Here is a 14,303-nt window from a genome sequence, read left to right as displayed (position 1 = left end):
AATGAAAAGTAAGATTTTTGTGTTCTGGAAGTACTAATGTGCATCATGAAAGCTAAAATTGTGAAATCTAGATTCCAAATGCCATTACAATTCTTATCATTCCAACATAATTGAGCACTCAATTTCCAGCACTAACTTGAACTGTTTTTCCAACAAATGGCGCAATTCTTGGCTCCATGGTAGGATTTCACCCTGAAGTGAAAGGTTGTGGGTTTAGGTTCAACATTGGGAATTTGAGTTGAAAAACCCAGGTTGATATTCCAGTGTAGCACTGTGGGAATGCAACACCTAAAAACACATCTGAGCATTTAACATGTGGCTGTTTGTGGGATCTTGCTGTGCAAAGAAAATAACTGGCTCGTTCAACAGATTATAACAGTGACTACATTGGTCTTTATTGAAATTGAGAGTGATGCTGTATAAGTGGAGGTTTTCCTTGGCATGGAAGAAGTCAAATACAATGGGTACCATGACAAACACTTCAGGACTGAAACTGAAAGTTCTTATAAGTTCTTAAAATAGGTTTAGTTCGGAGATTGCTTTTGAACTTCAGTGCAGAAGAGAATTTGTGGTACTGACTGTTTGGTATTTCACTATAATATATATAAAGCACAGCAGAATCATTTCAAATCTTCCACTGCCATGTTTTTGATGATTTACGATTGAAACTTAAAATACTGGAGTGTATTCGAAATGTAAATCTCTCAACTTGAGTCATGCATTGTCATTGTATTTGTCCATGTGGGTTCATTTGCTGTTGTATGTATTGTGATGTCATACTCCTTTTCTGTGGAATACCAGCTCTTCCCCAGGTACTCTTCAGTGAGATTTCCTGCTTCACTCTTGGCTTTACAGAATTGTAAAATGGTGGTGCTCTTTTTTTACTTTTTCCTTGTATTGATCCAGATCTCTTTTGAATTTGCTTCCAATAGTCTTTTGGGCATTAGGTTAGGGTTAGAGGGTTAGGGTTAGCGTAAAAACACTTTTCCTGGTGATATCTCTGGTTCTTTTCCCAGTCATTTTAAATCTGATGTGAAAACAGAAAATGCAGGGAACTCTCAATCGGCCAAGCAACATCTGTGGAAAGAGAAAATGAGTTTACCTTTCAGATTGAAAACCCTTCATCAGAACTGGGAAAATGATAAAGTAAGTTATCAGTTGCGGAGAGATTGGGAGATGGTTTTGATAAAAGGAAAATCTCTGATAGAATAAAGCCAAGGTAGTTGATATTTATGGAGCTGTATTAATAGATTATTGAGGACCGTTGACAAGAAAAAAAACAATGGGACACAGAGCTGTGAAATGTTGTGAAAGTAAGTTAGCACAAAATATAAAAACAGATAGTAAAAGTTTTTATAATTATACAAAGCGGAAAAGGGTGACTAAAGTGAATGTAGGTCCCTTGGAAAGTGAGAAGAGGGAATTAACATTGGGTAATGTGGAAGTGGCCAAAGTCTTGAATGACTATTTTGTGTCGGTCTTCACAGTGGAGGACACGTCTAAAATGCCAAATAGAGATGTTATGGATGCAATGGGAGGTGAGGATCTTGATACAATCACTGTCACTGAAGAGAGAGAGATGAGCAAACTAGTGGGCCTAAAGGTAGACAAGTCTCCTGATCCTGATGGGATACATCCCAGGGTACTGAAAGAAATAGTGGAGGTTATAGTAGATGCACTTGCGATAATCTACCCAAATTCTCTGGACTCTACATGTTGTTTTCTCCTGTTTTCAACTTTGCTTCTGCCAATGAAGTTGAAGTCTTACTTCCTGTGTTACCTCTGATGAGTGATGATAGCTGGTACTTTTTTATTGGGCTCCCCACAGAAGTTAGGCAGAAGTTTGTTACTTCTGACCTTCTTTCATCTTCATGGTGGGCTGGGGGAAACTCCAAACTGAAAAGATATTTTTTTGAAGTCACTGCTGGCTTAATAACACCTCACCTGTTGTACGCTTTTCAAATTAAATTATTGTGAGCAACCAACACCAATATTTTGTGTTGCAGGGCAACTGGCATACTTGGATGTCTGTTACTTTATATCTTCCAGTCTTCATTAACGTATGCTCTGTTTAATCCTGGAAGGATTATGAGATCACTTGCTTTGCTTGTACCCAGAAGCGGCTTAATTGGCAACCTGTATTTTGGTGGTAGCATTTTGCAGAGTCCTATCATTATAATTGTAGATTCCTGTGGTGATAGGCTTTCTTTTAGCATATGTCTAAAGTTACCCAATAAGCTGGTAACTTCTCTCGAAGGAATGACAAATACTTTATATCACTACTGTTCCATTTATTTGGAGTTTCCCATGAACTTAACTCATCCATTCAATGTCTTTTTGAGTTCCTTCTAAAAGATGATCCATTTAAGGGCCATGGCCTTTTTCTTTGTTTGTTTCACCATTGGTAGAATGTCTCTCCCAACTGTTCCTATTGCCAGTATCTCCAGCAAAGCAATTTTACTGCAACATTACTCTTAGCACCATTCTAATGCTGTATGGTGGTCACTCTGAACCAATAATGTGGTAATACTGCTTTTGTCATTAACCTTCCTTACTGCCTAAAAATACATAGTTTTTTTTTCCCTATTCTTGCCACCCATGAAGGGAAGAGATGAAGTGTTGCTGTGTTAGACACTGAAGATAAACTATTTCTTTGGATGTACAGGGAAAACCTGTTGAGTTTTCCTTATTTTCTTTATTTTTATTCTTTATTTTTATTTTCTTTATTTTTCTAAATGTTCTTTATTTTTATTTTGGATTTCATCTTTTTAGTTATAGTTATACCTTTTCACACTTACAGTGGCAGGGTATGACTTTAGCTTAAGGACAAGAATGATGTGCAATTAAATACCTGTGGGATTAAATTAAATTTTACTATTCTAAGAAATGAGCAACTTTTGAGTGTTCAATAAGCATGAATTCTTCAAATGCTATATACATTCACTGACCTCAGTAAAATTATTTCCAGCCAATCAGCAATCTTTTCTCAATAGCTAAAGAGTACTAAGTACTTAAAGATAGTTAAGTATTAATTATATGATCTTAATTTCTATAAAATTAGGAACATAAGCTATAAACCTTGCTATAAACATTGTAGGTCTGGTTATTTTTCATAATCTAGTCATATCTAATCAAACTCCAATTGACATCCTTGTTCCTTTTTCATTACACCTTTTATTTGTGGCATTTTGCTGTACACAAATTTGTTGCTGTGCACTTAACACTGGTTTCTCTCCAAAAATTGTGGATATAAAGTTCTTTTTGAGCCCTGATGGTACGGTAGACACTTGTTATCAATGCCATTGAGTTGTTTTGTGTTTCTCGACTTAACGCCAAATAAGTTTATAAGAGTTAACTGCTGGAAAGCTTTTTCACTTCAGTTTTGGAAATCATTCAAATGAGCAATATTTTTTTAGAAAATCGATAGTGGCCAGGAAACATAGCATTGAATTGCAAAGATTAAGTGAAAATATCTTGTACTTAATTAGAGATATCAATATTTTATACATTTTTTTGTAAATGTGACCATCAGGCATCTGTTGCTGAATAACTGGATAAGATAAGATATTTATTTATCACATATACATCAAAACACACAGTGAAATGCATCTTTTTGCGTTACTGAGAATGCTGGGGGCAGCCCGCAAGTGTCACCACTCTTCCAGCGCCAACATAGCATGCCCACAGTTCCTAACCTGTACGTCTTTGGAATGTGGGAGGAAACCAGAGGAAACCCACGCAGACACGGGGAGAACGTACAAACTCCTTGCAGACAGCAGCGGAATTGAACCCAGGTCGCTGGCGCTGTGATAACATTACACTAACCGTTACACTATTTCTAACCATTGTTTTGTGCAGAAATGGTCTTTTTATAAGTATTTTGTTTCTTTATCATTGTTTACAAAATAGAATTTAAATCACTAGTGAAATTTTCAAAGCAGCACAAATTGTTTAGTGTTTGAATTTACAGAAACAAGACTCAGCCACGTTGGACATGGAAAGGGCCGGTAAGGAAATCGAGATGCTGCGGAAGCAGTGTGAAGCCATGTCCCAGGAACTAAAGGAAGGCATACAGGAGGCAGAAGTGGCTAAACGTAGGCGAGACTGGGCATTCCAAGAACGAGATAAAATAGTTGCAGAAAGAGAAAGCATAAGGTAAGGTGCACCCAGAGACCTTTAAATCTACAAATGACTTACTGATTAAGCTTCTCTACTCAGTTCACAATTTCCTTTCATTCTAAAGATAATACATCCTAGGTATGATTCCAGTAGCAAAACAGGGAATGCTGGAAATGGCGAGTCAGACATCATCTGTAGGCAGAGAAACAATTAAGTCTTTGGGTCAATCACCTTTAATCAGAACTTTAAATTGCAGAGAGGAACAGGGTGGAGAGGACAAAGGGAATGTCCGTGAAAGTTAGAGACAAAGTTGCCTGGTGATAAAATTATTCTCATCTTCTGTCCATGCAAGTTGCAACTGTTGGAATTTAATATTGAATTCAACCACTTCAGAAAACCTGCCCTTCCTGTTTGTGTCAGAACTGACCATTTCTTATCCAAGTCATGGACCTGTGACATTAACTCAGTTTTTCTCTCATCATGGCTGCTGGCTGATCTATTATTTCCTACATTCTCTTCTATTTCTGCTCACAGTTCCAGCAAATTGTTTTTCCTCTCTAACTGCTCTCATCTTCCTCTGTTTATACACAACCTGACTGATCAGCTGTGATTAACTAGATAGCATCAAAAACAATTGTGTCACCTGGACAGCTTAGATCTCTGCCCTATCACAGACATTCTCTTTGGTCTCTCCAACCTCCCCGTCTGCAACTTGTGTTCTCACTTTCCCAGTTCTAATGGAGGATCAGTGAACTGAAACATTAACCAAAGTTCTCTCTCCAGTAATGCCAACTGACCTTCAGAATATTTCCAGCATTCTGTTTTTATTTAAATTTCTGACATCTGCAGTTTTTAGCTTCCCACTTGGTATTCACCAGATCCACCCTTTATAAGATTACTAACAAACATTAAGAGGAATTTATGCCAGTTAAGGCCACTGCTTGGGGTTGCTAGTCTAATCTTTTCTCCAGCTCAACAATATTGTTCAAACACTTGGCTGTTTCAGCAATAGAGTGACCTTAAAAAGAAAATTGCTTATGTCTTCACCATGAAGTATTTTTAAAAGATAGATCTTCAGGATATTTAAATTATTAGTTGCCAGTAATTTCAGAATTCTAGGACCACAAGAGAACAATTTGGATTCTGGACACTAATATCATTTTCTTCATAATCATACTATACAGAGACCAGTTGTTTTATTCCTATCCTATTTGCTTCCAGCTTCTTGTACAGATTGTAAATTGAATTTAAGACCATTTTATCTGCATGGAAAAAGATAGTAAGATTTTCAATGGATGTTTAAAAGAGTGAACAAAGGGAGTATTGGCCCTATGGAAAGTAAGGCTATTTAGGGGTATCGATAGGTTAAGTGAATGGGCAAAGATCTGGCAAATGTGGGAAAATGTAGTATTTCTCTATTTTGGCAAGAAAAATGAAAAAGAGGACATTTCCAGGATGGATGTGAAGAAGATTTTCCTTGAAGCTAAGGATCACTGGGGAGAAAAAGTAAGAGATTCCGATATAAGACAGATGAGGTGCCAATTTTTCTCAGAAGGTTGTGAGTCTTTGGAATTCTCTTCCTCGAAGGGCAATGGAAGTGGAGTCTTTAAATATTTTTAATGCAAAGGTACATAGATACCTGATGAGCAAGGGGTGAAAGATTAGTGTAGTTCAACTCGTTGATGTAAAGTTTAGGTTGCAGTCAGATCAGCCATAATCGTATTAAAGAATGGAGAGGACTCGAGGAGCCAAGTGGCCTACAATTTCTAATTCATCTGTTCATATGATGCAGTTACAGAATCTATACCATTAAGGCTGCTGTTAAGATACGGCGGGGTGAACTCTTTCATAGTATTTTTTAAAGTAATACTTCCTAATTTGTCACGGATAGTAAAGCTCCAATAATCTGCTGTCTGATTGTTTGGAAATCCAGATGCTTTGGTATCTGGCTCATTTAAGATTGTGTTTCCTGCACTCCCTTTAACACACCAGGATTGCTGGAAAATTTATGCCACTGAGAAAAATTTTTAAAAAGTGAATTAAAAGTGTGTTGAAATATTAATTGAAGTAACATCCAATAGTCGGACAAATCTCCCAGTCTGGCACCACCAAAGTCCCAAGAGTTTTACTGTATCCTAAAATTCCATGGGTGAGGTAAATCCAGATTATCGCCATGAATAGAGCAGATGAAATAACTGATTTCTAACTTTTCCCTAAATGTGAAATCATTTTTGCCTTTTGGTCATTATTTGACATTGTAACTGTTGTTTTCCCAAAATTTCTCTCATTAATCTTTTTGTCCCTCTACGGTTGCTCCTCTTCTGCCCCTACAGTTGTCAATTGCAGTGCTTGAGCTCGGAATTGTAACTTTTGGATGAGTTTAGAACATAGAACACTACAGCACAGTACAGGCCCTTCAGCCCACAATGTTGTGCCAACATTTTATCCTGCTCTAAGATCTATCTAACCCTTCCCTCCCACATAGCCCCCTATTTTTCTATCATTCTTGTGTCTATCTAAGAGTCTCTTAACACTGTTGCTTATTTCTTCCACTGGGTCATCCAACTTCTGCTATCTTCAGATGTCCCATCATAGTGAAGTTGCCTCACAATGTCTCTGGTCCTACAGAACTTTGCACTTATAAGTATTAATAAAAAAAAGTTCTCAAAAATGTACTGAAATTATATTATAATGTGTTATGGGCTGCACCAATCTATGGTGTCGGCCAGTTTTAGTTTAAAAGTATTATTCTTATGATTTGCCACTGAATCCTTCACTCCAAGTGTTGTTTGCAACTGTATTACGGTTAATTCTTTGGGTTTCGGTTTACTTCAGTCAAAAGGTGTATTTTTTTTTGTTGTAGAACTTTATGTGATAACTTACGACGGGAAAGAGACAGAGCTGTGAGTGATCTGGCTGAAGCTCTTCGGGACCTTGATGATATGATGAAGCAAAAGAATGATGCCGTTCGCGAACTTAAGGAACTGAAGTAAGTAGTAATGTCTTCACCTTCGAATGTGGTTTGATTGATGCAAATCTATTGTACCGATGCAGAGAAGGGGAGCACATTTCTCAAATTTACTTCTGAGATGAAGAGAAAGGAAAATATGGAGGGCAATTTCTGAAGCTCCCCCACCAAAAGGGTTTTAAAGTAAGCCTTTAAAATCTTTATCTAGTTCTTAAAGTAGTATTCTGTAAAATTCCCCAAGCTGACCCTCAGCCGACTATAATCATCCTGAAGTTGAGAAGTATGCATTTATGTCTCTACAATAGAAATAATGTGCTGATGGACCTATCATGCAAGCTAGCATAGAAGCTCTCAAACTTTAATACTTGACATGTTGGATGTACAGCTGACTGCAAGTGATTGATGGATGCGCTGCTACTTTCAGGGTTAACACACAAAAGTGTCTAGCTGTGGCTTTAAATAAAGTTTGCCATACTGTGAATTGGAATTGCTGTCTCAAATTGGGAGTATTACCTTTTATTATTACTATTTTGAAGAAATATGCAATGTTTATTCAAGAAAAACTAGCACTAAAACCTTTTGTGGATAATTGCTAAACAGCTTGTATCCTGTGTAATTTATTTTTTGATGATAGTAATCTTTTCAAGGAATCTAGCATTGTGTACCAAAATAAATCATTTTATGGTAAAGTACATTTCAGTTTTAAAAGTATTGCAGATTATAAGGTTCCATCAGCGTGGGACTGTTAGGATTAAGTAGTGATTTATTTGAAATAAAGGAGTTTATTTTCCCCCAAAGTAGCAGCTATATCCTAATGGATGAAGATCAGCATTTTAAGCCTACACAGGCTTTCTGTGTAATTCTTCATAACATGAAGTAGGATTAGGACTTCAGTTATGCTCATTGTCATTTATTTGCATGGGTGGCATTTTATAGTACCATTTTAGTTAAGTATATATTTAATTCAGCTTTAAATTAAAAGAGTTGCTGCTAATATCCATTTGAATAGAACTAAGTCTGGGTTTATGCACATGCATGGTCACACACAGAAGTCACAAACTTATGACACATTCAGAATGCAGAATCTCCCCTTGTTTGGTCTTGCAGAGATTCTTTAGATTTACAGTGGGCAGATGGCCCTTGGATCCTGCACCTGGTTAGATCTGGTGCAGAATCTACAACCCCATTGATATCTGTGGGATTTATGTGGTGCAATGAAGATAGCAAAAGGGAAAACAGGTTCCTCAACCTTTTCTGGTTTTGTTTGGTATATGTATTAATACACATTTTCAGCCAATTTTAGTTTTGAATTGTTTATTTTATCTTTAATAGTTTTTGAATGCTTCTGTACTTAGAGACTTTTGGAGAGCATAGGATAACCATATATAGCAGGATTTGATACCATTTTTATTTGCAAATCTGCAATCATTTCTTCAAAATTTGCATTCAATTTGTACTCAGTTATTTTTCTTTCCTCATCATCGATACGCTGTGCATATCCATTGACTTTAATGAAGAGTAAAAATCTGAAGAGGTGTAATAAAGTTTCTGACCCTATCCCCAACAGGTGGTTTAAATTGAAGTTATTCCCTCAGTATTTTGGTTCTCTGACCAACTATGAATAAAGAAAATTCATTTTATGTTCTTCTGTTAGAGGTGTGCTATTGGAATTACTGGGCCCCATCTATTCTTCCCATGTAATTTATACATTTCCAAGTTATTTTTTAATCTATTACTTTGGCCAGTTGCAAGTGAGATCAGTTTTATTTGGTACCAAAAATTGTAGTAATTCCACATACTTTATATATTTCAAATGAAGAAACCTGCAAATCGTAAACATAAAAGCATACAAAACAGAAATTGCATATTTTTGTCAATTCTGGGAATCAGTATTTGAGTGGTGATGTTAGATTTATTTTGATACAGAATATATCTGAATCCCAAGATAGATTTTCTAAATTTTTCCCCCATTTGTTAAAGGGAGAAAATGGAAAACCAGTTGGAGAAAGAGGCACGGATTCGGCAACTGATGGCTCACAATTCCCACGATTCTGCTATTGACACGGATTCCCTTGAATGGGAGACAGAAGTAGTTGAATTTCCAAAAGATAGGGTATGTTTATAAACTTCAATGAAAATACTTTGCAGTGTGGCAAGTATGGCCAGGGGGAGGAAACTCCGTGGAAGGGTTTAAGGACAGGGAGGAGAGGGGTTGTAAAGTGTCAAAGAGGGGGTGGGAACCAAGGAGACAGGCAGTGGGCAAGGGTGCATATGTGCTTAAAAATTCTTATTGACACAGTAATAATGTGCACTGGTAAGTCACCTTACTATATGTATTGTATAGTAGTATTAATATCACTCTTAAAGTTTGCAAAGATGCTTTTTCAATTCTGTACATTTCCTGTTTTTCTTAGTAAGAGTATTGTTTTATTGCTTTGCTTTGGTTATGAGTTGTTCTGTAAGATTATATCATTGGAGAGTAGTAAGCAATGTATTAATTCAGTAATTAAAATGATTTTCACATCAAAGCATTTTTGTCAAAAGTGGCCCTCACTTGAAGACTAGTGAATACCACTGGCTGAGGCAGTAACTGCAATCCAGTTTGCAGATGGTATACATTGGAGCGACAGTGAGCCAGCAGTGGAAGGACTGAAGATGTAGCGTAATGGATAGGGTACCACTAATCAAACAAGCTGCTTTGACCAGAATAGTGTTAAGTTTCAGGTGTCATTGGTGCTCCACTCATTCAGGCAAGTGGAAAGGGTTTCATCTCGCCCTTGATATGCCTTGTAGAAGAAGGAAAACGCTGGGGAATTGACCACTAGCCACCTGCCTCTGACCTTTTAGTATTTATGCATCTGATTCAGTTAAGCTTCTGAGATGTACACTACATACCAAACTTGTGAAGGAAGTTTTGTCTGCTGTGATGAATCTTTTTGTATTGAAGGCTCTAAGACTGCATCGTATATTTGTAAAAGTATGAATGTGTGGTATAACCTTTTTTTCTAATATAGGATGACATGGATTTGAAGGCATTGGGCTTTGATGTAGCTGGAGGAGCTGAAGAACCTTATCTACCTGGAGACTCTGGCATATTTGTTATTAAGGTTGACAAAGGAAGTATTGCAGATGGACGGTTAAGGTATAGCCAACTAATTCCTCCATTCCTGCAAAAAGAAAATAAAATTCTGAGTGAAAATCTTTTTTTCCCTCAAAAAGTGGTACAACGGTCTTTTATGACTTTGTCCAGTGTATCTTTTTTTATTTCTGTTTCAGGGTGAATGATTGCTTGCTCAGGATAAATGATGTAGATCTTACCAACAAAGACAGAAAACATGTTATCAAAGCTGTACTGAATGGCGGAGGGGTCATTAATGTGGTAGTTCGTAGAAGAAAATCCTTGGGAGGTAGAGCTATCACCCCAGTTCACATTAGCCTTGTGGGGCACAAAGGTAATTTAACTTTTCATGTGTCCAAAGCAGTTTTGTCCAAATGTATCTGTAATGGTCAAGTAAAATTTATGACCTCAATTGCTTTTCCTTAAACCACCATGTTTTGTTCATCTGCATAATATATCCCCACTGCTATACTGAGTCATGTGCATTATTAATAGTGAAGCAGAATATCCCTGTTCTTGATGTGGAAAATAATGAATAGACAGGTTTAGTATTGTTGGGGAGGTGAGAGAAGAGAAAAGCGTATGTTCAGGGTTAATATCGGGAGAAGAACTTTGGTATTGAAAATGGATGTTGTAAGTGGGAGTTGGTTTTCAATCCACTAATTAGTTATTTGCAAGCGTATTTAATCTATGGATCAGATCCTTTGTAGGAATCAGTTATACTGAAAAAGAGTTACATCTCAGACAGGAAAGTGGCTCATTTTTCAGTTTATGGTAACCACAACTTCTCATTGCATAAAATTCATGATCTCAATAAACAAGGTTTATAAATGATTTTTTTTACACTGATTAGGAAGAGAATCGCCAGAATTATAGATGGTCTACCTTTTCCACAATAGCCTATTTGTTGAACCCCGATGGCTCTTCTATTCGCAATTCTACTTCATGCTGCTACTTACTCCTATTTGAAGTATGTTGCCTGGGAATTTGGGAAGGGCTGTTTTTAGTGGTGGATAATTTCTGAATCAGTGCACCTGGATCCTTGCCTAGAACCAGAAAACTCTGAGAAATTAATGGGAATATCGAGTCCATTTTAAGAATCCTAAGAGGCAGCCTGATATCTCCCAAATATCTCCAAAAGGCAAAGCTTAAGATCTTTGATATATAAAAACAATTAGCTGCCTTGATAAATGAAGCTTAACAGTATGTTTTAGTACTTAATGTGTAAAAGTTTAATTTGATGCTTGAGTGAAGGATGATTAGCCAGTACTGTGCTAATAGTATTTTTTTTCTCTTTGCAGACATTGGAATCAGCTTGGAGACAGGAATATATGTAGCTACAGTTTCCCCTGGCAGCTCTGCTGCTAGAGAAGGATCCTTAACAGTGGGAGACAGACTCATTACAGTTAGTAGTTTGAATTTACAGTTCTGTGAACCACACATCAGAACTGCATTGTGCTATGTCATGGGAGGAGTAGGGGACATGTTCATTTCATTTCCCAAAATTTCTGATCTCAGTAATGCTGCTATGGTGGTATGAAGGTCAGACATACCTCAAAATTGAATAAGGCAGGTTGACACATTGAATAATAGATTGGGGCAGAATTAGGCCATTTGGCTCCTCAATCAAGCTTGCTGTATCTCCATGGATTCATAGTTGTATAGCATGGGAACAGGCCCTTTGGCCCAACTCGTCCATACCGACCAAGATGCCTATCTAGACTAATCCCATTTGCCTGCATGTCTAAATGCCTCTTAAATGTTGCTATCGTATCTGCTTCCATTACCTCCTCTGGCAGCACATTCCAGGCACCTATCATTTTGTATTTGCTAAAAAAACTTGCTTTGTAAATCTCCTTTAAACTTTCCCCCCTCACCTTCAAGCTATGCCTCTCATATTTGATACTTCCACCCTGATTAAAAAAAAAGGCCCTGACCATCTACCCTATCTGTGTCTCTCATGATTTTATATACTTCTACCAGGTTGCCCTTCAGTCTCCACATCCTTCCAGTAATGTGGCAACCGGACCGCACACAATACTCTAAATGTGGCCTAACCAAAGTAGAATTCAAAAGCTCAAGAATTCAGAGCATGACGAATTCAAAATGCTCATAACTCTTGAGAGAGGAAATTCCTGCTCATATCCATTCATGACCCCTTTTTTTTCTTAAACTGTACCTCCTTGTTCTATATTCCTTCATAGTCATACAGCATTGAAACAGGTGCTTCAGCTTACAGAGTCTGCACCGACCATCATGAGAGGAGGCATCTCTTCAGTATCTGCTCTGCTAATTGCACCTCCCCCAGAATTTTGTTTCATTCTTCTGAATTCTAAGTATAGGACCAAACTGCTGAATCATTTATAAGACAGTCCCTCCTTCACTGAACGCATGCAGGTCACATTAACGATTGCATTGAAAGTAGTTAAAAGAAATCTGAGTAAGCACTCCTCGTGCTCTGAAAACATTAGGTCAGCGTGGGGCAAGTTGCTAATAAGGCAGACTTTATATTGACAATGTTGAGTTCATTGTTAGGGCTGCACTGTAAATTGTGAATTCTGATCACTAATTAGGGCTAGTAGTAAAATTTTTACGGGATTGCAGAGCTTAAGGATGTAAAAGTTGTGGAAAAATCTTAAGAAAAGCATGACCAGAAGACTGAACTGTGAAAATAGGCTAAAGTAACCCAACATATTTTCATTAAGGAGAGTGCTAGAGATCAACAAAATCAAGGTCTAGTTGGGGCAGATGTACATAAGGTTGCCATCATATACAATGCAGTCATCAAATTCTCATTATTTATCAGCATAACAATTAAGATTTTGGAAACTGCAGAAACATTGTCTTTTGTATGTATTATTTATTTACTATGTGTTCCTAAGTTAGTTTTTCTCTTTCACAGATAAATGGTATTGCACTAGAAAACAAGTCACTGACAGAATGTGAAGCTTTGTTAAGAAACTGCAGGGATTCTGTCAGTCTTTCACTGATGAAGGTATGTTTCACATGGAATTGGAATTGGCTTATTATTGTCAGGTGTACCAAGGTACATTTTAAAGAAGAATTGTTTGTATGCCATCCAGACAGATCATTCCATGCACAAGTACATCGAGGTAGTAAAAAGGAAAACGGAATGCAGAATGTGGTGTTACAGTTACAGAGAAAGTGCAGTGCAGGTAGACAAATAAGTGCAAGGGCCATGACAAAGTAGATCAAGAGTTCATCTTTTAGAATATGAGAGGTCTATTTAAGAGTCTGATAGCAGCGGGATACAAGCTGTCATGCTCACATAAATATATCAGACTGTTCCAAAATGCACTTTGAAATATTTGTTATCTATGAAAGTTACATCTTCAAAACTGTCTTGCATTGCTATGTTCATATACTTTTGGTTGTATTTGTTACCATGTCTCGGTAAAAAAAATACATTCCAGAAGAATGGTATTATTTTGTAAATCTTGAATTATGTAGGAATTTTGCAGAGATGGGACTTTGTCCAATATAGGATGAAATTCTTAATTTGAGTGATAACTTTATCTCCTCTATGGTGCAGTTATTGCCCATTGTATAATTAAACCAGTATATGTAAGTAAATCCCTTTAATTTACTTCATATCGGTACTCTATTGAAGAGCTTCCATTATGCAGTGAGTATGGATGCATTAAAGTTTGACCTGGCTCTTGTGGGTGATACTAAACTGGGCTGTTATCCCTCCCAAATGTTAACCCTTCCCTCCCAAGTATTGGTTGCTTAGCAGTTTTCCAAAGTAAGCAACAAAGCAGCCAACTCTGTTTGTCATTTGTTAGTTCATCCTTGTGAGAAGAGCATCCAGCCAGCCAGCTTAATACAGCTTCAGATCTGGACAATCAACAGCTTTTAAATTTCTGCAGAAAATTTGGCACAGTTATCCACCTGATCACATTTATTCATATACTGTACCTTACTATTGTCCTGGGGGAAGATATCCAAGTATGAATTTGGGAGAGGAAAGGCTCTTGAATAGGAATTAAACACTACTCAATACTGACTAGGTTCTAGTTTACAGAATGCATGAAGCTGGTTACATGGTACATTTCTCAAACATTCATTAAACATTAA

The 14,303-nt window shown here is 37.1% G+C and overlaps 1 protein-coding gene across 8 annotated transcripts in view; it reads left to right on the top strand.

Moving 5' to 3' along the window:
* The window catches only part of dlg5a (discs, large homolog 5a (Drosophila)), a 169,134-nt gene that overhangs the window by 107,324 nt on the left and 47,507 nt on the right, over positions 1–14,303 (top strand). For 4 of the 8 annotated variants that reach the window (XM_052041467.1, XM_052041465.1, XM_052041466.1 and 1 more), the window contains 7 exons: positions 3,971–4,155; positions 6,983–7,108; positions 9,068–9,200; positions 10,102–10,229; positions 10,364–10,539; positions 11,507–11,610; positions 13,108–13,200. In XM_052041467.1, coding sequence (XP_051897427.1) covers positions 3,971–4,155; positions 6,983–7,108; positions 9,068–9,200; positions 10,102–10,229; positions 10,364–10,539; positions 11,507–11,610; positions 13,108–13,200 — 945 coding nt within the window. Of the gene's footprint in view, positions 1–3,955; positions 4,156–6,982; positions 7,109–9,067; positions 9,201–10,101; positions 10,230–10,363; positions 10,540–11,506; positions 11,611–13,107; positions 13,201–14,303 lie in introns of all 8 variants that reach the window. The other 4 variants (XM_052041461.1, XM_052041462.1, XM_052041464.1 and 1 more) reach the window with 1 other exon arrangement.

Source organism: Pristis pectinata, chromosome 30 (genome assembly GCF_009764475.1).
Source record: "Pristis pectinata isolate sPriPec2 chromosome 30, sPriPec2.1.pri, whole genome shotgun sequence".
Taxonomy (NCBI): domain Eukaryota; kingdom Metazoa; phylum Chordata; class Chondrichthyes; order Rhinopristiformes; family Pristidae; genus Pristis; species Pristis pectinata.
The sequence above is the reverse complement of the archived record's forward strand: the minus strand, read 5'-3'. Positions and strand labels throughout refer to the sequence as shown.